Source organism: Dromaius novaehollandiae, chromosome 22 (assembly GCF_036370855.1).
Source record: "Dromaius novaehollandiae isolate bDroNov1 chromosome 22, bDroNov1.hap1, whole genome shotgun sequence".
Classification (NCBI taxonomy): domain Eukaryota; kingdom Metazoa; phylum Chordata; class Aves; order Casuariiformes; family Dromaiidae; genus Dromaius; species Dromaius novaehollandiae.
The window spans coordinates 7501951-7529418 of record NC_088119.1 but is presented as its reverse complement, the minus strand read 5'-3'; the positions used below and the strand labels follow the sequence as shown (position 1 = coordinate 7529418).

Sequence of the window (27468 nt, the reverse complement as noted above, 5' to 3'; positions counted from 1 at the left end):
ACTGCTGAGCTCCGGGACCTCCTTTCTGCGTCCCCCAGCACTTCTTGCCTCTTGGGGAGGATAATTCATGACCATCTCGGCTCTGAGCCCACCTCAGGGCTTTAAACGAGCCCCAACGCTGCAGGCTGGAGCTCAGCGTTGCTCTTCAGCCCCTCTTGCATCCTGCCGGGACTTCCCGGAGGGTTTTGCCCCAGCCTGGTGCTCCAAGGGCTCCGGAGCAGCGAGGCCCTCGGGGAGGAGATGCCGAGGGAGGCAAGGCAGGGGAAGGGGAGCGGGGCAGCCCCACACTCTCCCCCTGCCCCGCACTGTCCTGGCAGCTTCTAGGCGTTACCAAGAAGTAAGCAAAAACCCAATAATCCCTTGTTTCCCCCCACTGACAGTTTCTTAAACACTTAATGTCCAGCTTAAGTGAAATCAAGATAGTAAAATCCACGCAGGTCATGAACGAGCTGCTCCCTGTTGTCCTTAGCACAAAACCTCAGCGGCGGAGGGCGAAGCGCACGGTGGCTTCCGCAGGGGCTCTGCCGGCTCCCTCCAGCCCTCTCTCGGGGCTCTTTGGCGGCCTGTTGCCCCCCCCCGCGCCCGGGCGTCCTCCGTCCCGACCCCAGCAAAGGGGAGGCTGCCGCGGCCCGGGCTGGGGGAGCGGGATGGCTCCGCTCCGGGCGCTGCCCCGGGACCCCCACGCGTCTCCTACTGCACTGCGAGGAAGAGGGGGCTTAGCCCCGCGCCACCTTCCTCCGCCCTGGCTACAGCGTACGTGCGAAACAGGCAACCACACGCACCCCATCGTCTGTGTGAAAGAAGGTATATATTCAGCACGCACTCAATACAGTATAGCAAAAAGCTATCGTTTCCTTAAAAAACAAGAACGACCTCCGAAACGTCACCGAATCGTCCAAAGCGGAACCCCCCCCACCCGACCTTCCCCGCGCGCTCGCCAATGCGGCCTGTGCGAGGCCACTGCCGGCAAACGCGGCCTACGCGGGGCCATCGCCGGCGAGTGCGGCCCTGCCTGCCCCACCACGCCGGGCCCCCCCGGCAGCTCCGGCCTCGGGACCGGGAGCCACTCGGCTCCTTGCTCCGGGCGCTCTGCGGTCGGGCCAAAACTGTCACAAGGAGCCACGGAGCGGGCGGGCGGGCACATGGCTGCCGGGGCGCCGAGGCCGCGCCGGCCGGGAGGGACCGCTCAGCGGTTTGGCTCGGGCACTGAACGAAGGCGGGCAGCCGCTCGGGAAGGGGACCGGAGGCACGGGAAGCTGCAGCGGGGCGGCCCGGCTCGGGGGGGGGGGACGGGGGGCCGCCACGCTCGGGTGGCCGGGGCGTCTGCGCCGTGGGAGGCAGGCGATGAGGCGGACGAGGCCCGGCACCGGCGCTGCTCGCGCGCGCTCGGCAAGGGGGGAGGCCTTACCTCTGCGCGCGGAGGGGAGGTAGATTGGCTTTGGAGACCTCTTGCCCGGAGGGCGATGTCTTCTCGGACACCAGCTCGTTTCCTCGGGGGGGAACGAGCCCCCCGGGGCCATCGCAGGGCCCCGAACGCCTGCGCTCACCTCCTCCCGAGGGGAAGGCGTCGCAGAGCCTGGTCCGGCCATGGGGAAGCTCTTTGACTGGGGGGCAACTTCCCTCAAATTTTAACCCTGAAACTGCCTCCAGGGCCGCGCCAGACGAGCTCCTGGCCGACGCCACCAGACGAGCCCGGAGACGGCGGCGGCGACCCGAGGGACGGCGGCGGCCGAAGCCCCGTCCACACCAAGGCGGACCCCGCGGCCGGCCCCGTGCCGGGCCCCCGCTGCAACACCCGGCACGGGGACAGCGTGGTGCGGCGCCCTCCGTCCCCCCCCCGGCCCCCTCCCGCCCCGGCCTCCCCCCCCCGCCGTTAGTCTTGCTGCTCGTTCATCTCCATGTCCGACACCAGGATGTTCTTCTCGGCGGATTCGCTGGGGTTGGAGGTGGTGCGGCTGTAGCGGGCGCTCTCGAAGGCGCCCCGCTCGGCGCTCCGCCGCCGCTTGTACAGGTACGCCGCCATGCCCAGCAGCGCGCACAGCGCCAGCGTCGACAGCACCACCACCGCGATGGCGGTCGTGTTCTCCGGCAGGGCTGCGGCCAGGGGAAACGGGTGTCAGCATCTGCCCCGGTTCGCTCTCCGCCTGCCACCCGGGGACGGGATCTCCCACCCGCACCCAGGTGGGAGTGGGTGCTGAGCCCAGGCTCACGGTGCCACTCACCTGACCGGGAAAAGCTGCTCTCCTCAACTGTAATGCGAATAAAGACACGGATCAGCGCGCGGCCATGGCGCCCGTCCCCTCTCCCACCGGCGCGTCCCGCACTGCTGCCCCCGCGGCCCAGCTCAGCCCCTGCACGGGACCCCACGGGGCCTCGGGGAGCTCCTTACCCCGGGGGATTTTGCAGATGACGCCCATGGTGACGTTGGTGCAGGAGCCCAGGCGCCACACGCCGTTGCTGCTCTGGATCCAGTAGCAGCTGTTCTGGCTGAGCATGCTGGGCCCCGTGTCGTGCTGGCCCCAGTTGGAGTAGTTCACGGCGGTGTTGTCATGCCAAACCAAGGTGCCTCCTGGAGAAGGAGGAGTGACCGTGACGCCATCCCCCTCGCGCTGATTCGACCGCCCGGGGCTTCCCCTGCTCCCCAGACGCGGGTGCTGCCCGAGGTGGGCTCTAAAACCTCGCAGCTCCCTTCGTACCTTTGGGGTTGAACGTCATGCCCAGCCAGGCGCCCTTGGACGGGCCCTCGTAGGCCTGGAGATGCTCCCACACGAAGACGTTCTCCGTCTCGTCCTGGATGGACAGCACCGTGCCGCCCACTGGGGAGGGGAGACGCGTCAGGGGTGGGCCGCGGGGCTCTGCCGAGGCCGGCCGGGTGTGATGGGCCCCAGGGCAGAGCCCACAAACTGGCCGGGCGCTCGGGAAGCCCCAAATGATTCGGCAAGGAGGAGAGACAAAGGCTGGCCAAGCCCTCGGGAACTGGGGCCAGGACAAAGGATGCTCTTGATGGTGGTGGTTGCCCTGCTGCTTGGACAGGGGACCCTGGAGGCCGCGTCTGCATCCAGGGGACCCCGGCCTCCCCCGTTTCTAAGGGGGTATGACCCCCTTTTGCCCGCCGCAGCCCCCCGTGTACCTTTCTGGCACCTCCTCATGGCGTCCTTCTGCCCCAGGGTGATCTCCATGTGGAAAGTGTAGCAGTGGTCCCGGAAGGGGATCCAGGACGAGTCCTCCAGCGACTTGGGGCAGCTGCCGCTGTAGCTCCACTTGTGGGCCCGGGGGGCACCTGGCGGGGTGTGGGGGGAGCGCAGGGCTCGGCGGGGGTCCCGGGGCGGCGGGACGCCCCCGCCCCACCCCGAGCCTCTCCGACCGCGGCGCCCCGTCCCCGCGCACCTGTGTTGAGCTTGCAGATGGCGCCCTGCAGCTTGGCGTCGCAGCCGGCCGTGCGCCACGTGCCGTCCACGTCCATGTAGGAGCAGCCGGCGGCCTGCTGGGGCTCCCCGTCCTGCCAGTTGGCGTAGAAGAAGCTCTCCTCCGTGAACCAGCCGTAGCTCCGACCGCCCTGGCGACCCAAGGGGAGAAGTCGGGGGGCTGCTGCGGCCCCGGCGCCCGAATGCCCGGGCCACCCCGGCGCGCACCTCGTCGTTGGCCAGCCCGATCCAGAGCGGGGCCCGCAGCCCGCTGACGGCCTGGGTGAGGAAGGCCTGGCTGTAGGGGTCCAGCACGCTGGCCAGGCTGCCGTTGAGGCTCTCGCAGAGCAGCAGGGCCTCGTGCCACCGCAGCGGCTTCTGCAGGACGCGGTAGGTGCTGTTGTGGTAAAAGAGGGGGCCGGCGGGCGACGGCGGGGACGGCGTCCGCCGGGGGCTCAGGGACGGGTCTGGGCGCCGGCGGGGAGCAAAGAGAGGCGGTCGGAGGAGGCGGAGGACGGCGCCCTGCTGCCCCGGCTGCCGGGGACAACCCGGTGCCACCCAACGGGCCCGCTCGGCCGCAGGGATGGGGCCGGATCCCCCACGGACACGTGGACCCACACGGATGGGGTCCCATCCCTCCCGGACACATGGATCCATGCTGGCGGGTGCAGGGATGGGCTTGGATCCCCCATGGACACACAGACCCACACAGATGTGGACAGATCCCTCAAGAACATGCAGACCCACGTGGATGGGGACAGATTCCCCATGGACATATGGACCCATGCCAGCGGGTGCAAAGATGGGGCCGGAGCTCCCATGGACACACGGATGGGTGCAGGGACGGGGCTGGATCCCCCATGGCCACATGGATGGACGCAACAATGGTGCTGGTCCTCATGGACACATGGGTGCAGGGATGGGCCCAGATCCCTCATGGATGCAGGGATGGGGCCAGACCCCCCACGGACCCACAGCCCCACGCAGACGGGGCCGGACCCCCCCCGGGCCGAGGCGGCGCGCCCCCTCCTACCTAAGGGGCGCTGGCAGATGTAGCCGTGCTTCTCCTCCAGGCAGCCGCGGTCGTCCCAGCGGCCGGTGAAGTGCGGCGGCAAGCCGTGCCACACCACCACGCAGTTGCTCTGCGGACGCGAGGCACCCCGTGAGCACGGTCGTGGTGGTGGCCCCCGTCCCGGCCCACCGCACGCATCCATCCCACCTCCCATGGGGCCGGCACCGGGGCTGGCTCACCGGCTTGTCGCTGGACGTGCCGTAGCCCGAGGGCTCGCCGGGGGCCCAGCTGACGTGCCGCAGCGGCTCCGCCTCCACCCACCGAAACTCCTTCTTGGCGTCGTGGAGGCCGATCCACAGGTCGACGGAGATGTTCAGGAGCATGGACGTTATAAAGGCTGGAAGCGACGGGACCGCGGAGCAGCTGAGGGCCCAACGCCCGGCAGCACCCAGCTGCCGGCAGCGCTGGGCGCCCCGTCCCGCTGGAAGCGCCCGGCCCCGGGACACCTACCCTGCTCCAGGTGGTTGGAGATGGTGGCCAGCACGGCGCCCTGGCTCTCGCACGCCTGCTTCGCCTCCGGCCACTTGACGAGCTCCGATTTGTCGTGGCCGTTGAAGCTGAAACACTGCGCGGCGCCCGGCGGCAGGGCGAGGCGATGGTCCGGGGATGCTGGATGGCACCGCTCCCGCTCGCCCCGGCCCGCCCCACGCTCTCATTGCACCCCGCGCCCCCCGATTTTGCACCCGTGTGCCAACCTCGCGCCGGCCGTCTCCTCCAGCCCCGCTCCCCTATGCACCACTACCCTAATGCATAGGTGCACCTAATGCATAGGTGCATGCACGTATGCAACCCTTCGCATCTCCCCGCCAACATGCACGTCCCTTCCCACCCCTCCGTTCCCCTGCGGTGCTGCCAGCGCCCGCGGCAGCGGTGCCGAGCGCTGGAGGGGGCTGGACCACGGCCGTACCTTGCTGAAGAAGGGGAACCAGCCGCGGGGGCAGCCGCCGCTTGCGGGGGCGGGCGGCGGCGGCAGGGAGGGCTTCGCTGCCGTGGCGTTGCTCCGCTTGCAGATGTACGGCAGGGCGGTCAGGCACTTCTGGTCGCCCCAGTCCTCTGCGGAGAGGGGCAGGGCGGGCATGATTACCCCATGGCGGGGAGACGCGCGCGTGCCAGATTTGCGCCATCCACCTTCCCCGTGCCGGACACGCACCCTCCACGGCCGAGCAGGGCGCTTTGCATTGCGCCCAGCTCAGGACCAAAGTGGATTCGGGCTGGGCAGCACCCGCCGGAGCGGCCGCGCAGCCGGGTCTGGCCCGGCAAGAGCCCCTCACCTCTGCTGGCCGTCATGTAGACGCACTTCTTGTCCTTGCTGATGGGCCGGGGCTTGCCCGGCGCCCAGGAGATGAAGTTGAGGAGGGAGCCGTCGGACCACCTGGGAAAGGCAGCGGAAAGGGCCGGGCAGAGCGCCGAGACGGGGCGCCCCGCGGGCTGCGGCGGGTGGGACCGCGGGGACCCGGCCCGCTCGGCCTCGCACTTACTTGAAGCGCCCGTCGTTCTCGTAGGTGTGCAGCCCGATCCACCAGTGCTGCTCCTGGCCCCTGGAGAACTGGCAGAGCCGGAGGGGAGATGTCAGCGCCGGGCAGGGGCTTTCCGCCCTCCCCACCCCACACCGGCACGAGGCATCGCGAGGCTCCTGCCGAGCTGAGCACCGAGCCCGGCTCCCACACCGGGGGTCTGCTGTAACCCGCCGAGCAAGACCCCGGCGGAGCAACATCGCCGTTACCCGAGGAGACCGGGAACGGGCCGAGCGCGCTATTCCCAAACACCGTTCTTCCAGCACAGCGTGGAAGAAGCCGGATGGGAAGTGCCGGGCATGGATAAGCCATTGGAAACTGTCGGGAGAAGCTTCCAGCTGGCTCCATGGCGGGAATGAGCGACCACCAGTGCGGACCCGGGCCGCCCTCCTACCTTCTTCAGGTTCTGGCCCAAGAAATCCAGCTCGGCTTGGTTGTGCACGGAGACGAGCTCGGCCTGGAACCAGGTGCAGATGCGCTGCGCCTGCACCCACGTGGAGTGATGCTCGAAGAACTTGTACTCCGCCTCCTGGTACTTCACCCACTCTTTGCTGCCTGCGGGCAGGGAGGCGCGCTCGAGATGCGGCCCGGCCACGCTCTGCCCGCGGCTCCCGCGTCCCCCGGCCCGGCACGAGCGCTGCCGTTCTCTGCCACCCACCGCCGCACTGGAAACTGTACCCCGGCAGCACGGCAAATCCCTCTGGACCCCCAAGCCAGGACACCTGGGCCCCCATCCCAGCTCCATCGCCGGCGGGTGCCCTCCGGCGGGGAGCTCGGCACCCGCGCGGTTTGAAGAGCCCGGGATGGAAGATGCCCCGGAAGGGCGAAGCACGCACGGACAGACAGACGGCTGCGGCAGAGCTGGGCCGCTAACGCACCTTGTGTCGTGATCTCTGGCTCCTTCACGTCGGCGCCTGGGGAAAGGCAGAGGAGAGGCCCGTGAGCCAGGCGCTGCCGCCGCCGCTCGCTGCCTGGGGCAAACTGCCCCGGCGCTCCCCCGGCACCAGCTGCAAGCTCGCCCGGCGCCCCGCTAATGCCGTTATCACCCCGGCTCCAGCATCCCTGGGCCCACGTCACACAAATAACCCAGGCTCTGGGTTGAAAATAGCAATGACAAACCTTCCACAAAAGCACAGCCGCGAGTGGGGAAGCGGAGGGACCCTCGCCGCACCGGCACGCGCTCCCCCAGCTCCTCACCTCCTCCAGCACAACGGGCTCCTGCTATAAGGAACCCCCAAAACACGCTCAGCCGTGCTCACCTTTGGGCAGCTTGCAGATCCAGTCCAGCTGGGCTTCGCACTGCATCGGCATCCACTGCAAGGAGGCCAGGTCCAGCACGGCGCAGTCCCGGATGTCGTCGTCGTCGTAGTTGCTGCGGTCAAAGTTGTGGTAGAAGAACTGGGGGGGTCAAGAGAGAAGGGTACAGTTGGGGCCCCCGGGCGGGCGCATCAGCGGCGGGTGCCAAGCCAGCGCTGGCTCCGGGCGTTTCACCCGGCTGTGCCGCTACCGGATGGGTGGCATGTTCCCAACGGAGCAATGACCGCCGAGACGCCCCGGGCGGCTGCAAAACCTGCCCATCCCGCACCCTTGAACCAGGCTGCCCCGCGGCCGTGGCTCCTTGGGGCACCGCGGGTCGGCAGCGGCCCCGGCCCGCGCCCCGGCCCCTCGCCGCCACTCACCCCCAGCCCGTCGCTCCAGCGCCAGCTCCGGTCCCCCGCGGGGTCCCGCCGGTTCAGGCCAATCCAGAACCAGTGCTGCTCGTGGATCTCCGGCTCCGCTTCGCTGGAAGAAGCCACAGGGGACCGGTGAGACTGAGCCAGCCCTCCGAGTTGGTGCACATTTATAGCTACCTCTTCTTTTGGTTGTTTTAGATGCCCCCTGTCCCCAAATCCTAAAGGCAGGAGCTCAGGCAAAATAGACTCTCTGCTCCACGTCTCCTCAGGAGTGAAGCTGCTTCAAATCTGAGCTCTGCCCCCAAATTACCCTCTATTTCATGCATTTCCATCGTGTCCCCCTCCCAGGGGCTGCGATGACCGTGTATTTGTGCCACGGCCACCAGTGCAGGCCCGCGCACGCGCTGGGGCAGCCAGCGCCTCACCCAAAGATCTTGTTGAGGGTGTTGGCCACGAAGTGCTCCTCCTCGTAGCTGCCCAGGCTGAGCAGCTGGGCCCCCAGCTCCCGGCAGAACTCCTGCGCCATGATCCACGTCTTCTTCTCTTGCAGTTTGTCGAAGTTAAACACCTGGCCGGGGAGACGCAGGCAGTGGAGAGAGCTCAGGAGCCGGCAAGCCAGGAGCACAGCTCCCAGGCGGAGACCCGTTCGGCGGCCTCGGGGCCCAGGTCTCGGAGGGCAGCCTCGCTCCATCCCACGTGCTTGCAGCGAGCTCGACCCTCCTTGGTCCCCACCACGTGCCCTGGGCCGGGGTCTGTGATGCCTCCAGGGTGCCAGGCACCCCATGGGACACGAGTTGCTATTTCTGCTCGTTTCTGGATCTGCTGCTCCATCAGCAGAGCTTTTCCCCCATCCCAGCAGAGCGGTCGCCCCTCCCTGCAGGCAGTCGGCCACGGGAAACGCTGTCGGTCTGCTCCACCGAGCCAGCGAGAAGCAAGGCTTGATGCCAGCAGCCCCCGTAGCCCCTCGCCGCCCTCCCAGCCGGCGGCAGCTTGGTGCACGGGAGCCGCGTCGGCAGCCCACCCGCCCCGGCCACCCCTGGACACGGACCACAAGCAGCCCCGGAGGAAGAGGAGGGAGGAAGAGGAGGTGAAGGGGCCCGCAGAGCGGCGGGAGGGAGGGCTCGGTACCTTGTAGCAGTGGCGGAGTTTGGCGTCGGAGCTCCAGCCCTGGGGGCAGGAGCCGGTGAGGCTGGGCGTGGGGTAGGGCGCCGGCAGCTCGGGGTTCACCGGTGTGCCCAGGTTCTGCCGGCAGATGTACTTGGCCTTGAAGGTGCTGCAGTTCTTCACCTCCCACAGCCCCACGGAGCTGCCGGTGGCCAGGGCCACGCAGCCGCCTCTCTTGTAACCTGGAGCGCTCGCGGGAGGGGGCAGAGAGACGGGCGCCTTAGGGCCACGCGGCCTTTCCCGGGGGGATAACGGAGCCGCGCAGCCCCCCTCCCCGGCGAGAGGCTCCCGCTTGCCGAGCCGGGACCCCGCCGGGTGCTCTGCCGGCCGGAGCATCCCCCGCGGCAGGGCTTCCCCGGCACCTTCCCCGCCGCCCGCGGCTACTGCCCGGCGCCCGCCGTACCGGGCTGGTCGCGGTTCCAGTGGGTGTAGGTGACCTCGTCGCCACTGAGCCAGCGGAAAGCGCCCGTCTCGTTGATGTCCTGCAGCGCCGTCCAGAAGTACTCGCTCTCCCAGCCGTAGACGAGGCTGCTCACGTAGGCCTGCTCGAACCTGCCGGGGCGGCCGCGCTCGAGGGACGCGTACGCGGCTCGTCGAGCCCCCGGCCTCCCCCCCCGGCCGTTAGGGACCTCCGGAAAGGGGCTGGGGCCGCCGCGGCCGGGCGCCTCACCTGTTGGTGATGGTGACCAGCGTGGAGCCGTAGTCGGAGCAGGTCCGGCGAGCGTCGCCGTAGGGCACGCGGTCCTCGCCGAGCCAGTAGCAGGAGGGGCTGTGCCACTTCCAGCCCTGGCGGAGAGGAGGGACAGGCGTCCGGCTCCGCTCTGCGAACCACCCGGATCGACGGCAACGCGAGGCTCCCCCGGCCCCGAGCGGCGAGGACCGAATCCGAGCCGGAGCGACGTCCCGCGCCACCACCCGCGTTTTCCCAGGTCTCCCAGCACCCGGCCGCCCCGGCTCGCGAGGACCCGGCCGCCGGAAAAACAAGCACCGAGGCGGCTTCAAAGCCGGCGAAGCGGCCCGCGGCGGCGAGCACAATCCCCCCTTGTGCGGCGAGGCCGGGGGCGAGCGCGTCCCGCCGCAGCCGGCTTTCATCGCCCGCCGTGTTGACGTTGGAGCCTCTCCGCGGCCGGAGACACAATAGCGCCTGTTCTCTGCCAGCGCAGGGAGCTGCCGGGGCGGCGGGGGGGGCTCGCGCCCGCCCAACGCTTTCCGCAGAAACCCCCCCGGCTGCGCCGCACGCGAGGTGCGGGGAGATGCCGCCCACGCCGGCTGCACCCGGCCGCGGTGCCGTCTCCCCGGCTCCGAAACCCTCCCGGCACGGCGGGAAGCACCGGCCGGGGACCCCGGAAAGACAGGGCAGGGGGGACGCGAGCTGCTTTCAGCATCGCCTGCGAAGCGGGGAGGAAAGCAGGGAGGGTGGGAAGAGGACGGAGCTTTTTGGAGCCCGAGAGGGAAACGACGCCGAATCCCAGGTTATTCCTGATTCTGCAGCCTTAGTCCAAACCGAGCGCTTCGCCACCAGCTCCAGCATCTCCCCAAGAGGCTCCGCAGCGCCGGAGCTCAAGACGATGCTGCAAATTGCACATTCCCATGCCGGCTCTCCCAGGATGCCGCGACACGGATGGCCGGGACGGGAACCTCCGTTCCAGGCACCCGGGCTGAACTCGGCCCCGCTGGGTGGCCCTCGAGTGGTCCACGACCAGCCCTGGGGCTCAGCATCATTAAAACCGTCCCACGCAGCAAGCCCCTGTGGTCCAGCAACGGTCCAGGATGGGACCATCAGCCCCAAACGCTGCCTCCAGGTTGGACGCTGCCCCCGCCGAGCGGGACCCCTCTCATTAGCACCCAGGACAACATCTCTGATGCCTTCCTTTAAGGCTCTTCCAAAAAGAAAGGGGTTTTGGAAGCTGGGTGGGGGAAATGCAGCAAAGCCATCAAGAAAAACAGCCCGCTGGCCAAGCCGGCGCGGCCGCCGCAGAGGAATGCGGCCGATCCTTCGAGCAGATGCTCCTTCCGCCTGCCAAAACTACCAAGCCGCCGTTCTTGGAGGAAGGGGGCAGCCCAGCACGGCAGAGGACCCCGGCCACGGGGCGCCCGCCAACCCGGAGCTGCTCCCGGAGCAACGGGGAAGCCTTGGCACCCATCCAGCCCCCGGCGAGCTCCCGCTGCCCAGCGAAAAGCCCGCGGGCTGCCGGTGATGAAGGATAGGGAAAGAACCTTTTCCAGTTTACGCGGCATTCCCAGGCTCTCGGCTTCTTTTCCCGCAAGCGCATCCCTGCTTGGCCCCGAGGGCCGGGGCACGAGGCCGAGGGGAGGAAGGGGTTAAACTAGCGCGTGTTTAAGGCTGCTGAGCTCCAGGAGCCGGGTGCTCTCTCCCGCGGAGCCCAAGCCGGCCCCGGGCTTGGCGGTGGCACGCAGCCACCGAGGTCCCCGGCACGCTGCCGGGCGCAGGGGGTCCGGATCCGGCCCGCCGTGCCGCTGCATGCTCTCCCTGGCATTTGCCTTTGCCGGAGGGGCTGAGGCAGAGAAAAGCTCCTGCGGGAAAGCGTCCGGAGAAGGTCTCCGGTGCCTCTTGCAGCCGGCCCGGGAAGGCTGCCTGCGGGAGCGAGCGCTGGCTCTCCCTGCGGCGCTGGGCGCGATTCAAGAGCGGCGGCACTGCCAGGCTCTTGCCCCGACGAAAGCCGGGCGCTTTGCAGAGTGTCACCCAGGCTGCTGCCAGCGAGCGTGGGAACCGCGCGGTCCCATCGCTGGGGATGGGGAAACTGAGGCAGGGAGCGGCAGAGCCCTGGCACGAACCCACCGGGCCCACTGGCCACGTGGGCGAAATGCCCGCCTCCACGAAGAAAAAAGGAAGGGATCCTCGCACGCAGCAGGAAAACGGGTCCAGAGCAGGAGTTTTGTGGGAACAGCGGCATTAGCAAGCGCCCAGTGACAGCAACAGCACAGTCCCCACCGGGCCAGCCCTGAACCTGTGTCACGCTTCCCGAAGCCGAGGCACTTCCTTGGCCCCATAGGGCAGAATGGATCCGCCGGGAAAAGAGCAATTCACGGAGCCCTCACCGCGAGGAGGAGGAAGGGGGCAGGGAGGAAGGCAGCAGCCCGGAGGCCCCCGGAGAGGGAGTATTTGCACGAGCGAAGGTCTTGTCCCGGCAGAGCAGCCTCGCTGCGGCGTTGGGGCACCCGGAGCAGGAAGGCCAGCGAGCAGGGGACAAATGTGACCTTCCCTGCTGGCAACCCCAGCCAGACCGAGGAGGACCTGGTGTCCCCAGCGCAGGGGACTCAGGTGACACCGGCCTCTCCGTTAGCCCGTCCCAGGTCGCCCTCACCTTTCGGCACCCGTGGTCGTCCTCCTCTTTCTCCTGGCTCACCCAGCCGGGCTTTTTGCAGATAGAGGGCAGGGTCTGGTTGCACGGGCTGTCGTTCCACCTCCCTTCCTGGACAGGATGGGAAAGAGCAGGCCTGAGCCCATCCGGCAGGAGTTTCCCACCCTCCAAACCCACGTTGGGCCCATAGATTTTCCTCCCCTGCACCAAATCCCCAAGGCCATCGCGCTGGATCCTCCATCCCCAACGGCTGGTGGCTTCAAAGCTGGCCAGGCTGGGTTCAAACCCAGCTGGAGGTGCCCCGTCCCCAGGCCATCCCCGCTCCCACGGGTTGTCTCCCGTCAGCCCTCGGCGCCTCCGGCTCTCACCGGGCCCCAGATGGTCACGCAGTCCTCCAGGCTGTCGCGGAAGTTGTTGGGCTCGAAGGGATGCCAGTAGGTGAACCTCACCGGCGTCCCGTCCGACCACTCGAAGTTCATCTGCAGCTTGAGGTCATTCAGGCCAATCCACAGCTCTTCCACGTCTGCCGAAACAGGAGGGCAGGGCCGCTCGGAGACCCGTTTGGAGACGGGAGGCGAAACCCCCCGCCCTGCCCAGGCGAAATCCCGCAGAAACTGGCCCTCCCCGGCGTCAAGCATGATGGTGTAAAGGGTGATGGCCAAGACCGGGCCGGGCAGGGCCGCGTGTCTGCACAGCGAACTCGCTGCCCCGCGCAGACGCCCTCCGCTCCGCCACGCGAGCCGAGCTCACAGCTGGGGTAGGGCTGCTCTCCTCCGCGAGGACAGGGAAAAGGAGCTAAATTTGCAAGCCGTTTTCGCAGCGAGGTGCTGGCAGCAGCCGGATGATAAAAGGCAGGACCCACAGGCTCCGTTCCAGTGAGCTACTGGTTTGAAACCACTCTCTCCAGCTGTATCTCGCCATGTTCCTATCCCTGTCTGCTCCCGGCCTGGGATCCCGGCCACGTCTCCCTTCCTTCCTACACCCTCACACAGCTTCTGTCTCCATCTGCCTTAGCTCCTTTCAGTCCCACCGCCACCGGCCCCCTCCTCCCCCTCCGCATTCAAAGCAGCCTCGTCCCACATTTCTGCCGGCTGCCACCCAGGCGGCATCCGCAGCCGACCCGGCTGCCAAGCGCTTCCTCCGCGGAGCAGGGACAAACTGCTGCTCCGCAGGAGTCTCCGGGCTGGCCGGAGCGCTGGTGTTTTTATGGGAATAGGAAAACCCCACGCTGCCAATACGGGGGGGCAGAGCGCGGAGCGAAGGACGGCAGCGAAGATGCTCCTCCATAAAGCCGTCACGGGATCGTGACACGTCTAAGGACGTGCTCAGCAGAACTGCTAAACTCTTCCCTGGTCCCTCCCAGACACAGCTGATCTCCCCGGCTGAAGCTTTCCAAATATCAGCCCGGCTCAGACAGATCCCTGACGTGGGAAACTTCAACCCAGACAATTACGACTGGGCAAAGTTATAACTGGAAAGAGAAACTTCGGAAGCCTTAAGCATGAGTTCACCGTTAACTTGACCTTACAGCAGAGGACAGTTTAACCAGGAGACTTGCGTGTCCCAGATAGATTTAGCAACAAGAAGAAAAGTGTTCGCAGCCTCTTCCAGCAAGGCCAGCATGAGTACGATTTTTTTTTTTTGCCTCTATATCTTCATTAAGTGAATGGGACTAGTGATTTTTGCAGATGGGTCTGTGCTCTTTTGCTGCCCTTGGAAGGGCTCTGGTGGGGACGGAGGCACCATCCCTCTCTTGGCACCAGCCCCACGAACTGGGAGCAGCGCTGCAGGCGCCCGGGCAACGGCCTCTGCGTTTACGGGGAGGAGGATGCGTTTGGGGCACGGGTTCCTCCGGGCAACGCGCCACCTCCCCAGCCAGGATCACCACCCGCAGCCACGAGCTCCTTTAGCCTTGCAGCCTCCACAACACAGAAGGGACCTTCCTGCAGACGGGGAGATAGGAAGGGAACCGTCCTGCCCAAAGTCACCCAGGCCGCTGGTGTTGGAGCTGGGGGCAGAGCTGAGCACGGACCAGCCCTGTGCACATCTGGAGCATAACCACATCTGGAGCGTAACCACCTCCCATCAGTGCCCATGTGGTGGGACACACCTCACCACGGGCTACGGCGCAGAGACTCCAGCTCAAAACTGCTCACCGACACGCTCCGATGATGGAGCCCGGTGAAGACCAGCCACCCCGCAGGTTTGCAGGAGGGCAAATATTAACAGGATACGAACTTTTTTCCCCGGCTGCAACCCAAATGAATAGGACGCACAAGCGCAGGCAGGGCCCATGCAGGGGAAGCGGTGCTCCGCGCGCTCCCAGCTCCCGTGCATTCCCGTGCCTGCGCCGGGCCCGTGCAGCACCTGGCTTAAACCTCACCTTGCTTGATCTGCTTGGTGACGAACTCCAGCTCGGAGAGGGTGTGGATGCTCACCAGGTCCCCCCCGCTCCGCAGGCAGGTCTTCTTCGCGTCCTGCCAGCTTTTCTTCTCCCCCACCAGGCGATAGCAGTTGGACTGGAAAGACTGCCAGCTGGGCTCGCAGTCCACCTTCACCTCCGACCACGAGTCTGCCAGGGCACACGGCAGCCTGAGGGCTCTCGTCCCTGCCTCCCCACCCTCTCCGCTGGAGGAAGGGGTCCGCGGGCCCACGGCGGACCGTAGAGCCCCCACCACCCGAGACGAACGGGGGCCGTGAAGCCCCTCGGCTCACCCGTGGCGAAGGGGTCGGCGGTGGCGTTGGGCTTCTTCTTGCAGACGTAGGGGAGGGCGATGCCGCAGTCGCGGTTCTGCCAGCCCCCCAGCGACTCGGTCCGGATCACGCCGCAGTTCTCCTCGCTGGGGTTGTCGGGCTGGTCTGCGAGCCGGGGCGAGCGGCGAGGGAGGGAGGGACGCGCCGGTGAGCAGCGCGTGGGGCTGGGCTCAGCTCAGTGCCACCGACACTGCTGGTGGTGGGCCCCGAGCAAGGCCCTGCTGTTCCCCACCACGACGCTGCCTCGTCCCACCGCCGGCCACCCCCGCGCTCCCCACGGCCTCACCGCTCTCCCAGTTGAGGTACTTCAGTGGCGAGTTGTCCGACCACTGCCAGCCGCCGTTGATGTCCAAGTCGTTGAGGCCGATCCAGAGCGTGGAGCTGTAGCCCGTCAGCAGCCCTGGGGCAGATGCAGAGCAAGGGGCAGCTCAGAGCCTCCGGCCCCTGGGCAGTCCCCGGATGGACCGACTCTGGCCCCACGAGGGTGGAGTCATGGCCGAGGACACACGTTTTCCCCGCGGTGGCTTCCAGGCAGGAGGAACCACGTGCAGAACCTGTCCATCTTCTTAACCCACCACCTCCTGCTCACACCCTCCCGAAGGTCCCACCATGAGAACGTCCCCTGTGCCACACAAGGACATCACGGATGGTCACGCAAGGTGTCATCACCCGGACAGTCCTGGGGTAGATCTGAGCAGAGTGGCACCAGCATCGTCCCTCCCAGCGCCTCACCGTTGATGTAGGTCTGCTCGTGGATCTCGGTGATGCTCAGCAGGTTGGCACCTTGCTGCTCGCAGCTATTCCAGGCCTCCCGCCACGACAGCGTTGACTGGAAGTTGAACTGGTAGCAGCTGTTGGTGACGTGGTCCTTGTCCCAGAAGGTCTCGCAGTCGTTGCCTGTGGGGAGGGAGCAGCAGTGACGGTGAACGGGCAGCGCAGCCCCCCCCCTCCACATGTGGTTCCCTCCAAGAGGGAACAGGCTTCCAAGAGATAATTCCCAGTATTTTGTCCTCCCACGTTGGAGGAGTCAATCATCAGTCTGGGAAAGAAAGATCTTGCAGGCTAACAAGGCTGCTAGAGGCTCTGGTGGGGAGATGACTTTGAATATTGGCTTCTCTCCATCACAGGGAAAAACCCCAATAACTCGTGAGAGCTGAGATGTCGAAGCCACGGCTGGGGCTGCTCCTGACCCTCAGGACCACCGCTACCCGGCTCTGACGAGCGCCATGGGTGCTCCCAAGAGGAGGGTCAAGACCAGAGCCATCACCAGGAGCACGATGGAGCAAAAGCTGTCCGAGATCCCAGAAGCAAAGCACCCCCAGCGTGGTGGAAAGTCCCCAGGAGGTACCGACCCGGGGTTTGCTTTTCCCGCTGATCCCACTTACTCTTAACGGGACAGAAGCCCCATCGTTCGTCCTTGCCGTAGTCCTGGGTGGTGGCACACCAGAGGTGGCCGTCCTCGCGGCCCGTGCTGGTGCATTCGTGGAACCACTGGTTGTCGTACTTGAAGGGGATGGTGCAGGGCTTCCCGTGCGAGTTGCCCTGAATGGTGTAAATCTCTGCGGAAAAAGAGGAGCCTTCTCTGGAGGCAGCTCCGGTGCCGTGGGGTGGAGTGGGGTGGGGATGGGGGGCATTGCTCCCTGCTTGGGGCACGTTCCCCGCGCTGCAACAGCCCGGCGACATGTGGTTTCGCAAACCCCTCGAGCCAGGGACAAGCTCTCTGCTGATGTCGGCAGCAATCGGGGCTGCCCCCAGTGCGGCAGAGCCTCAAATCACGTTTTGGGGCTGTTTCCCTTATTTTTGGGTGCCAGACAACATGACCGTGAAGGCATTTCACGCCTGCACCTGCCAAACCAGGACAAACTCCCACCACCGCTAACAGGTTCTGTCTCCTGGATGCTCTCGGGGACCCGCGTCTGTGCCATGCAGGGGGGTCCCCCGACGCGGAGGCATCCGCGAGGGTGGGAAGCACCCAGGGGTGCAGAGGGGGGTGAAGGGGAGCCCGGCCGGGCATTACCAGAGTAGGGCACGGAGCAGAGGTCCTCCTCGGTGCCGTAGGTGCGCCAGTGCGAGCCGCGGGCCTGGTCGCCCCTGTCGGCGGGCGCCAGGGAGGAATTGGCCGCCCGGGTGCCCAGGTGCTGCGAGAGCTGCTCGCCGAGGCTGCGGCAGCTCCAGCGCATGTTGACGGACTCGCGGTCGCACTCGTAGGTGGCCAGCGGGTGCAGGCCCGCGGTGGCGTTGGCCCCGTGCCACGACACCCCCAGGCACTGCATGGCGCCCACGTTGAAGAGCCGGTTCCTCGAGACCCATTTCCACTGGTGGGCCGGGGCGCTGGCGTTGCAGGCCTTGGCCAACCTCACCAGCGAGTCCTTGGTCTCCAGGCAGCTCTGCAGGCCCGTGTTGTAGATGAGAAAGACTTTGGACTCTGGGCGGAGAGAGGAGAGAAAGGAAAAGGTCAGGCGCGAGGAGCCCATCACTTCGACGTGCATTTGGGGACCCACCAACGACTAGGGGAGCGAAGCACACTTAGGAGGAAGGTCTCCCGTCACGGGACTCGTTCATGGTGGAAAATGCTCACCGGCATCTCCTTCGCGTGACAGAGCATTTTCCCGCGGGGAGGGAAGGAAGGAGAAAAGCAGCCTCCTGCATTTCTTCCCCTCGCTTTCACCCTCACGATTGCTGTTTGCTTCCCAAATTTGCATCCCGACGGGTAATTATGGAACCCTTGGCCACCCCAGTCGCTCAGGATTTTCTCTACCCATAAATTGCATAAAACCATTAGGACGTTGGGGTATTGCCTCCCAGGGCCACGGTGGCACCTGTGATAACACCTTTCTCCAGCTGACATGTTGCAGCATCACTGTTAAAGACAGTCGATTTATTCAAGCGCATGATTTTAAATTAAAAAGGTAGCAAATGGTAAGAAAACCCAATTAGATCATAGCTGCCACCAGCCTCTGCGTAGAAGAGCCACCCAGAGCAAAGCCATCGCACACGTCTTGCAACAGCACCCAGCGAGACACGTCAAAAGCCGTGCTCTCAGAACACTTGTTTTCCAAAAGCAACCCGTTTTTCACCAAAAACATCATGTGAGGTTAAATCCCACTCACAGTCCCTTCTATATTTAGCTTTGGCTTTTCTTTTTGCCACTGTGTGAATCTTTTTTGTCAAAAATAAAAGGGTTTCCATTTCCTGCTCCTCCGAAACTTCACCCCACGGTTGCTACAGCGTTGCCCACTGACGCAACCAGCACCCCAGGAGATCCGCGATCTCGCTGACTTGTCTCTGCAAAACTAAAAGAAAAAGAAACGGAGGAAGAAATAGCTTTTTGTTTGGTAGGTTCAGCATGGAAAGTTTTGTGCTCCTCAACCTGGCTTCGGAACAGGAATGATCTGAAATTCCCCGGCAGAGATGACACCAGGGATGGCTGCGAAGGAACAAAAAAGACGACTGTTACCATCAAGGTCTCGGGGGAGAGAAGGGGAGAAGACTCCGCGCATGCTTAATAGGAAAAGGCGGCGATTGCAAGAGGAAGACGCAGTTTTAACTTCTCAGAAAGTATTTTGTAAATAAGTGGTAACGCAGAAGGGGCAGATTTTGACGAGCCAAAGCTCAGGTCCCTTCTACTGCTGCTCACTGATGCAACGAGAGCTGCCAAGCTCCATACGAAAGCGGAGGCCCTTTTGGAAGGGGGGACTTGCATTTCGGGCAGCCAAACTCGCAGGTTGCCCCGTGGCTGCGCCAGCGGCCCCGGCACCGTCGCAAGCAGGGACCGCCGAGGCCTCATCCTGCGCAGGGAAGAGACCTTCGGCGGCCCTCCGGCCGGGTGCTGAGCCCCGCGAGGCCGGGACCCCGCGGGACGCGTCCCGGCACGGCGATGCCGGCCGTCTGCCGCGCGTCAGCAGAACGTTCAAAGGCAGCTGCCCAGACGCGACGGCGGGGAGCCGGGGGCCGGAAAGGCAGAAAATATCCTCTTACTCGAAAAAGAGAAAAGCCGGAGCTAGAAAATTACAGCCTTGAGTTTTGGGCCCAGGGGCTGAAGGAACGACGGCAAGTCACCTGCCAGCACCATCCTGCTGCCCCGCTCGGCCGTGTTGGGCTCCGCGGGCCGCCCCGGGGAAAGCCGCTGGCCCCAGCCGCCTCGCTCCGCCTGCGGAGACTCTCACGCGGGCCAAAAGCAGCGCCGGCCGCCCGCTCCCTGGGTGCTTTCCCTGGCATCGCCCCAAAATTGCTGTTAGCAACCCGGCGGCGAACCGAACCCTCGATGGAAACGCGTTAATTCGTAACGCTTGAATGAGGAAACCCTCCTTCTGCAGCTCCCGCGTGCCGCGACCTGCCCCGGTGCCTCCGCTCCGGTGTTGCCGCCGCGGCGTAGCTCGTCCCCACGTCCCCGAGCTGCCGGCCCCGGGGACGACGGCCGAATCCCGCCCGGTACCCAAGAGCTGCGGCCACCCGGGGCCGGTGCAGCCACGTCAGCCTCAAATATCGGCTTTGCGCTCGTTTACGGGCCTGGCGGGTGCCCTGCAGGCTGGGAGCAGCCCGGGACACGCCGCGGCAGCGCGCAGGCGCCCGAGCCCTGCGTTACGGAGGCATTTTCCTGTTCCTCCGGCTCCCGCGACTCCGGCTGCCCACGTTCAGCCGCTCGCCTGCACGCCCGCCCGGCGACGCGGCCAAACCACAAAATGCAACGTCCTTTCCGCCTTCGCCTCTCGCTCGCCCCTCCGCCTCTCCCCGGGGAGCCCGGCCGGGGGCCCGGCATGGGAACGCGGCGGCGCTCGCAGCCGGCGAGGCCTCGCGCCTGCAAGCAGGACTTTCGGGACACAAGGACTTTCGGGAGCGCCCGGCAAGCCTGCCGGCCCCGCGGAGATGCAAGAGCCGCCGCGGAGCCACCCGGAGCCCCCGTGGCCCGTAAACAGGCGCGAAAGCACACCGACGTTCAATGCATTTAAGCGTATGCTCATTTTTAAGCATAAACTTCAGTTTTGCAAAAAACTCTTGGAAAAACCATGGCACGTCCCCCGCAGGGAGCCATTCCCAGCGAGCCTGGAAGAGCCGAACTCGCCGCGTGCCGACGCAGGCACGCGCTGCTCTTCACCCGCAACACGCTCTCCTTTTCCACTTACTCACTTCCAGGGAATTTGGCGACTTGACCCCCAGGCCGGCGTCCGGGAGCCGCAAACGCACACCGCGGTGCTACTCGCCTGCGAGACACCTTAGACCTGCCCTGGACGGACCCCGCGGCACCGAAAGAGGCTTTCGGTCTCCAGGACCCCGCCGCCCGCCACGCTGGGCTTCGACGCCTGGGTAGGAGACGATTTGCAGCAGGATTTGCCAGTTGCTGTTGCACGGTGCTGCTCCTTGCTGCAGGATTCGGCCTCGCGGCTGAGCATCTCCCAGCCGGTGCTTGCAAAGGGACAGGACGGGACACGGAGCAGCGCGGAGCATCCTGGGCTTTCCCGTGCCAACAGCCACAGTGCGAGCGCGTTTTCCTGGCCGGCGCACGGGTATTTGCACCCACGACCTCCTTTCCCCCACCTTTTTGCCCCACAGGGAGACTCCAACCCTCTCTCGAGCCAGCCCCGAGGAAGGACCGACCTCGAGGGCTTCGGAAACGCCGTCTCTCCTCGCTGCCCTGCCCGGACTCGCCGATATTAAACCAGAGCCAGACGCTACCCAGACAGGCGCTGCGGATGCCGTCCTCATCTCAGCGGTTTCCTGTGCCAGACGTGATCTCTGCATTTAAGAGGCTTCGATGCGTTTCTCCTAACGCTGACCGGAGACGAGCAACGGCTTCAAAACCGGTGGAGCGAGGTTGCAGGAAAAGCCGTGGGAAGCGGCAGCTCCTTCTCAGCGGAAAACGCGAGGATGCGGCGAGCCCGGGAGGAAGGTAAGGAACGGAGAAGAGAGAAGTGAAAACCAGAAGCGCCGCGTGATCCGTGCAGCTAGGAGAGACGCTGCCGACTGCTTTCCCGCAGGAGGGAGAGACCTGTCCCGGCTCCACCTGCCCTGGCATCGAGGCTTCCTATGGAAGAAGATAATCCTTGGGATTTAGGTACCGGGAATAATTACGTTACCGGACACAAAGCTCCCGCCGGCCCAGCTGAGGGTGGGAAACGCCGTGAACCTTGCTGGGAGCAGCGCGGAGCAAACAGGCTCCCTGCGGCATGGGGAAAAGCCGCTGCTTCTACGGTGGGCGACTCCTTCGAGCGGCTCCTTGCTTGGCTGCGACCGGAGGCGGCTGCCTACCACCCTGCTTATTTTCTGCTGCCTTCAAAAAAAAACGCTGGATCGGGGCCACGTAGCACACCGCCAGCTCTTTGCGGCCATTCATCCGTCCATTCCCTGCACCCTGGATGCAGATAAATAAATGTCTGGATATTTTCCAGGGGGGAGGCTCGTCCACAAGCCGGTCAAGCGATTTCCAGGCGCAGAAGGGGACGAGGGAGCCGGGAGCAGAGCCGCAGCACCGGCCCTCCCGCACCGCGGGCCAGCTCAGGCCCCTTCCCTTCCCTTCCCTCCAGGGATCCGCATTTCCCCCTGATCCAACTGCAGGATCCAACCCCCGGCAGTCACACGCATGGCGGGCGAACGGAGGGGGACTCGCGCATCGCCGCCGGGAAGGGAAGGAGCGCGGTGACGCCGGGACCGCACCGCCGCGAATGCACTGCACAGATTTAATTCCCGGCATCCCGGGAAGCGCGGGATCATTTTAGCTACAAGGCAGTACTTTAAAGCAAGGCCGAGCCTTTGTCGTGCAAAAATAATGGAGTTCTGCTCTGATTGAGATCAGTTTTGCAGTCGACATCCACAGGCTTCGGTTTAAGGGGGGCAAGTCCACAAGGAGCTGCCGTAAGGAAAAGCCTCCAGGTGCTCGAGCCAGACAAGCGCGGCCCGAACGCCCCTCGGCAGCCGCAGCGCCGCAAAGCCGCCGCGAGCGCGCCGAACCGATGCCCGTACGCGGCGCCGGGCCCCAAAACGAGACGGCAGCACTCACCGGGCTCGAACCTGCGAGGGATGGGGCTCCTCACCGGCCGGACGGCTCATCCCGGAATATTTTCCAGCAGCAGCGCGGCCCCCCCAGGACAGGGGATCGGAGCTGCCCGGCAGCGGTGCTGCGTTTGCTCCCTCTCGCAGCCCGGGGAAGCAGCAGCTCCCCGACCTCCAGCAGCCAGAGGAGAAAACCCAGATTTTGGCTGCCTTGGTTCTCCAACACCGCTTCTGCTAATAAAATACCCCCAACAGCCTGAGCTGGACCCGCTGTGGCTATAAACCGGGAATCCCTCATTTCAGCAAAGCCGAGCAAGAAATACTTGCATTTTTTTAAATGGAAACAATGTTTAAAATGAAGCTTCTCTGTCTGGATGCTCTTTGCTTGCCTTGCACCCCGCACTCACGGGGAGGACGGGGGCAAACCGAGCCGTCCCCCGCAGGGCACAACGCAGGAACGGGGCAGGGAAAGCGCTCGGGTTCCCCGTTTGCATCATCGTCCTGCAAACACGCTGGTTTGGGCGCAAATCCCCGTTAGGGCCGTGACAGCGCTGGGTACCGCGCGGGGACGAGCTCTCCGGGATGCAGAAGCTGGGAGCATCATGCACAAAAAATGCCACGCGCCCTCTGCAAACCCCCCCGGCCTCCCCTCGCGGACTAATATCCCCCAGGACGCCCGAGCAAATCCACTAATCGCTCTGTAAACTTTAATTAGTTAAAGATGGGTCCCTTCCAGAGAAAGAGCATCTGTGCGGGTTTCTTTTGGGTTCCCAGCAATCCGGAGAATGACAAAAATGCAGATGCTCCACCATCTCCGCACAGGCCAAATTAATTAAGAAAAGCCGGCTCCTCGGCTGCACTTGAAGAAATATTAGCAATTGCTTAATCAATTTCAGGAGCAAATCGCAGTGTCTGCACAGGCCAGAGCCGGAGCGGGATCGGGAGCCCCAAAAAAGCAGCACCGACAGGAGAGACACAGTGGGGCAGGGCGCGATGCAGGAGCCGGCTGCATCGCCCGCGGGACTTACCCATCCGGCCGCCGAGGTAGCCGTAAAGGCCGAGCTAAGAGCAAGCAATCGCACCGCGGAGCAGCCATTTTCTTTAACTTTCCAGCTAAAAGTTTCCCTGGGAAAAATTTGCAGAGTCGAGCAAGGAACGGCAGGATCAAAGTGTGCTCAAACGCGCTGGGCAGCCTCCACCGGGACCTCACGGGTTCAAAGAGGCCCCTGGTTTTTGCAGAAACGCTCCGGCCGCGGGGAGCACGGAGCACGCGGGAAGCTCCCCGGGGGCCACGGCCCGGCGGGACGGTTTTGCACAGCGACGGCTCGCAAGAATCACGCTTTGCTTTTGAATCCTGCCCGAGGGTCTTGCGCAAGGGGCTGCAAACGCGGGGCCGCGTGCTCCCCGCCTGGCCGGCGTCTCGGTTCCCCCTTTCTGGCTCCGATTTCACAATTAATCGGAAGACGGCTGAGCTGCGAGGTCTCGAATACCGCTTGCAGCGCAACAGGCTGCTTCCACCGAGAAGGGGAAAGCGGAGGGGGGGGATTTTACGCAAAGTCTGCTCTGCTCGTTTTAAAGGCTGCAAATTCTCCCCTTTCGCCCCCTCGCTGCTTCAAAGGCAAGATGAACCCGGGGGGGGCTTTGCGGTTGCCCCAAATTACACGGTTTTCAGCTGCTCTGGGTCACTAAGCTCAAGTAACGTGGCTGCAAGATGGGGAGGCTCCGCGCTGGGGTGGCCAGGTCCCCGTCGGTGACCACCCTCGCCCCGGTGGGACGGGACAGGACGGGACCGACCCGCTCCTGGGCAAACCGAGCCTCTCGAGGAGCTTTATTAAAAAAGCAGCCAGCAAAAGGGCACTTGGGATTGAGCCCCCCGAGCCGCCAAGCCGAGCGAGCGGCTTTTCTCGGCTGCAAACTCGGCCCGGCGCTGGACGGGGAGGTGTTCGGCTGGGTCCTGCGCCGGCTTCGTAGGTGGAATTACCCCTCGAATTAATAACAACGGCAAAGGTTTGGGTGATGCCGGGGTGAAAGCAGGTGAGTTTGGGGAATGGCAGCACTTTTTTGCCCCGCTGCCGAGCTGCCGGTGGGTCGCGGGCTCCCAGCTCCCAGCCCCACTCCCGACGGCCGCCTCGGCACCGGAGACGCTGCCGTCCGCGGCGTTACAGCCGCCGGCTCCTGGCTCCTCCGGCCATTTTTCACGGCAAAGCAGCCGGAGCTGGGTCCCCGCAGGCAGCCAGGGCCCTGACCTCTGCCAAAATCCACGGATCCAGGCGCTGGAGCCCGCTGGAGGAGGAGGAGGAGGACTTTTAAAGTGAGTCACGTTAACCCTCCCCAAACCAGCGGCCGCAAAAGCAGCCTCTCCCCAGCTCGAGGCAGGCCGGGCGCGGGGGCTCGCGAGGCCTCGGCTGCGGGGATGGGGGCTCCGGGCGGCAGCGAGGCCAGACCCCGCTCTCCGAGCGCTCCCGGACCAGACGAGCGTTTCGTTTCCATTGCTTAACCCTTCCTGAATTCCTCAGCCGAGCGCTCGCACCCGTCCGCGCCTCCGCTGACGCCTTCGCCCTTGGCACCCGAGCGGCGGCCGCGCCACGGAGCGACCCCAACTCGAGCTTCGCCCGTCCCGAGGCGGCAGCGGCGGCGGCTTCCTCGCGCCTCGACCTCCCCGTGCGGCACCGCGGGCTCCTCCGCGGAGAGGGGGACGCGGGGGGCGAGCGGGGCGCAGGCTTGCCCGTCCCGAACCTGCTTTGCGTTTGCTAAACGTCCGCTGATAAAACAGGCCGAGGGTTTATGTTTGTTATTGTTTTGGCAAAAGCAGCCAAATTCGAGCTTTTTTAAAAAAAAACCTCCATGGGGCCAAGTTAATTAAAGGAAGCAACGAAATCGGTGCCTCGCTGCTGTAAATACACGTATCCCGGGTGGGAAACGTCGGTCCGAGGAGCCTCGGGCATCTGCACACGGGGCCTCCGGAGAGTTTAAAAAAGAGGAGGAAAAAAAAAAAAGGACCTCTTGACTGGAGTGCGAGACGCTCCGCAGCGAGGCAGTCGGCGAAAAAAAAACACCCAAACCCCCCCCCCCGCGGGCGGCTCTCCCCGGCCAGACAAAAGGGCCGGAGCCGGGGGCGGCCCCGAGCGCGCCGGGCCCCGCTGCCGCCGCTGCCGCCGTTGCCGTTGCCGTTTCCGCCCGGCGCCGCGGGCGGGCGGCTGCGTGGCCGGCGGAAAAGGCACCGAAATGCCACCCAACGCCGCCCCCCCCCCCAAAAAAAAATCCGAATTAAACGCAACGAAACCGGAGCAAATCAACCAAGCGAGCCCAAAGCGCTCCCCACCTCCGCGGCCGCGCCGGGGGTGCGCCCCCCCCCCCCACAAAAAAAAATAAAGGGGGGTCGGACAAAGCCCCGTGCGTGTCCCGGCCCCCCCCGACCCCCGGTCCCACCTGGCTGCGCAGCGCCGAGCACCAGCCGCAGGCCGAGCAGGCAGAGGCAGCCGCGCAGGAGCCGCGGCCCCGCGGAGCCACCGCGCCTCATGCCCGGCGCCGCCGCCGCGCTCCGCTCCGCGCTGCTCCGCTCCGCTCCGCCGCCGCGCTGGGCGCCGCGCCTCGCTGCCCGCCGGCGCGCGGGGGACGGGGAGGGGCGGGCAGGGAGGCGGGGGGGGGGGGAAGGAGGGAGAGGAGGGAGGGGGAGGGACAGCACCAAAAAAAAAAAAAGAGAGAAAAAAGTTAAAAAAATAAAAAAATAGGAAACAGCAGTGGGTGCGGGTGCTCCGGCCGCTTTCGGGAGGCGATGGGGCGTCTTTGGGGATGGCGTCCCGAAACGCTGTCCCCAGGATGCCCGGAGTCCCCGCGCCCCGTCTCGGAGGCCTCCGCGCCGCCCGGGCCTGCCCTCCGCTCGCGGCCCTCTGCTCTTCTCCCCAAAACCGCCACGGGCGCCCGGCTGCTCCGCCAAAACCCTGCGTGCCTGTTGCGCCGATAGATTCATCCCAAATACAGAGCTGCCGGGGCGCAAGCAGCTCCAGCGGGCACAGGGCTGGGCGGCTCCGGTGTTGCCTGCGCGTCGGGGTGCCGAAAGCGGACGGTATTTCACCCCCTCCGGCCGGGAGAGCAGCAGCGGTCGTGGACGTCCAAGGGGAGCAGCGCCCGGGGCAGCTTCACGTGGCGGCAGCGTTCAGGAGCTGGAAATAAAAGGCTTAAAAAAAAAAAGACAAGACTTTTAGCTACTTTAAGAATTAAAAATTAGAAGTTCGGTAAGCTCCGTGATCACCTCTAGTGCCAGACGGTGCAAAGCCATGTAGGAAGGGAACCGGGATGCTCCGGAGGCCCGTGCCACCAGGGATGTCCCATGGGAAGGACCCGCGCCGGCCGAGCACCCAAAGGATGGCGGGGGAGTTGGGGTTTTCGCAGCGGGCCGAGACGATGGTGTCGTTCCCGCTGAGCAGGCACGCTCACGTCAGAAAGCCGCGGTGCGCTTGGCGGGTCTGTTTGCCTTGCAAAACTAATCGGCTCCGTTGTGTCCCGGCTAAGGATGGAGGCCCTCGGCGCTGCTGCTGGGACGGTCCTCGGAGAGGCAGGCTCTCCGGGGGGGCCCAATTAAGCACATCGCCAGCTGCGCTGTTGGGCTCTTCAAGCCACGGATGATGTTTTAATTGACGCAGCGCCTGGAGGAACAGGCTCGCTCGTGTTGGCAGCCGGGAGCTGCTCCGCAGCTGGGCCGGCGTGTCCGCAGGGAGCGGGCGCGGGAGGGGAGGTGAGCGCCCCTCTCCTCCGTCCCAGCCCTAGACCTCCTCGGCCGGCTGCAGGCCTGATGCACCAACCACCCAGGGCCCCGTGGGACCTGCTCTACCACGTCAGCATCGTCAAAATTTTTCTTTTTAACGAGAAAAGTGCCACCTGAGGAGCTAGGAGGAGCCTGGCCGAGCTGCCAGCACTCAGGGCACACTGTCACCGCAGGCTGGCAGGGTGGCCTCGCACGTCTGCTGCGTTGCCCCGTTTTGGGTCCCACCACTGGAGGAACCTGCCATCCTGGTCCTGGAGGCAAATCCTGCCTGGGAGGGGAGGCAGCAGAGCTGAAGGGCTCCAGATCCCGCAGAGCATCGCCGTCACCCAGCCTCGCCAGCGTCCCGTCACTTGGAGGTGCCGGCTCTGGGAGTGATTAGAAGAGAAGTAATGTGTCGTAATTAAGTCCTCCAGAGCAGGCTCTCACAAGCTCCTCGCCTGCTCTCCTCCTCGTCTGGTTTAGCACCAGTTGAGTTGTCACTCAGCGCAATGCATCTGGAGGAAATGCATTTTTTCCGTCCCCCAGGACTTCTCCAAGCTCCGTCTGACCTTTCTGTCAGTAACGAGCTTCTGCCAGACACGGGGAATTGGCCGCGCGCAAGAGGCTGCGGACGCCCAGCCGCCGGCTGTGCTCTTGGGAGCTCCCTCTTCACGCCGCCGCTGGAGGCGAGGGCTTGGATCCCGGGACGGATCCATGCCGGATCCCTGCCACTACGTCACCTCTGCCTGAAGGCCTCCTCCCCACCTGCAAATACTGGCAGAAAACGGGTCGGTCTGGGATTTTCAGCTTCCCACACGTAGATCAGGAAATAA

General features: G+C 65.2%; 1 protein-coding gene across 1 annotated transcript; it reads right to left on the bottom strand.

The window, feature by feature from the left end:
- Positions 1 to 789: 789 nt before the first annotated feature.
- MRC2 (mannose receptor C type 2) lies at positions 790 to 25512 on the bottom strand. Its single transcript, XM_064524521.1, has 30 exons — positions 25321 to 25512; positions 16922 to 17329; positions 16290 to 16463; positions 15637 to 15801; positions 15191 to 15304; positions 14866 to 15009; positions 14534 to 14722; positions 12519 to 12673; positions 12154 to 12261; positions 9498 to 9613; positions 9231 to 9379; positions 8792 to 9009; positions 8089 to 8231; positions 7670 to 7772; positions 7250 to 7388; positions 6869 to 6904; positions 6385 to 6545; positions 5955 to 6022; positions 5748 to 5848; positions 5384 to 5529; positions 4927 to 5041; positions 4656 to 4813; positions 4438 to 4546; positions 3633 to 3871; positions 3388 to 3556; positions 3131 to 3280; positions 2697 to 2816; positions 2390 to 2569; positions 2223 to 2249; positions 790 to 2094 (listed from the first exon to the last, which is right to left on the bottom strand). Exons 1-30 carry the CDS (start codon positions 25409 to 25411, stop codon positions 1874 to 1876), a joined length of 4416 nt encoding a protein of 1471 aa, XP_064380591.1. The 5' UTR covers positions 25412 to 25512; the 3' UTR covers positions 790 to 1873.
- Positions 25513 to 27468: the final 1956 nt, after the last annotated feature.

Bases quoted from the DNA above. Each gene is read 5' to 3' on its own strand.
- MRC2 (XM_064524521.1), bottom strand. From the start codon at position 25,411: ATGAGGCGCGGTGGCTCCGCGGGGCCGCGGCTCCTGCGCGGCTGCCTC. The intron at 7,389-7,669 runs GTGAGTGGCGGC...TGACCCCCCCAG, and splicing joins GCTGGAGCGACGGGCTGGGG to TTCTTCTACCACAACTTTGA. The intron at 5,042-5,383 runs GTACGGCCGTGG...GGCGCCGCGCAG, and splicing joins GGTTCCCCTTCTTCAGCAAG to TGTTTCAGCTTCAACGGCCA.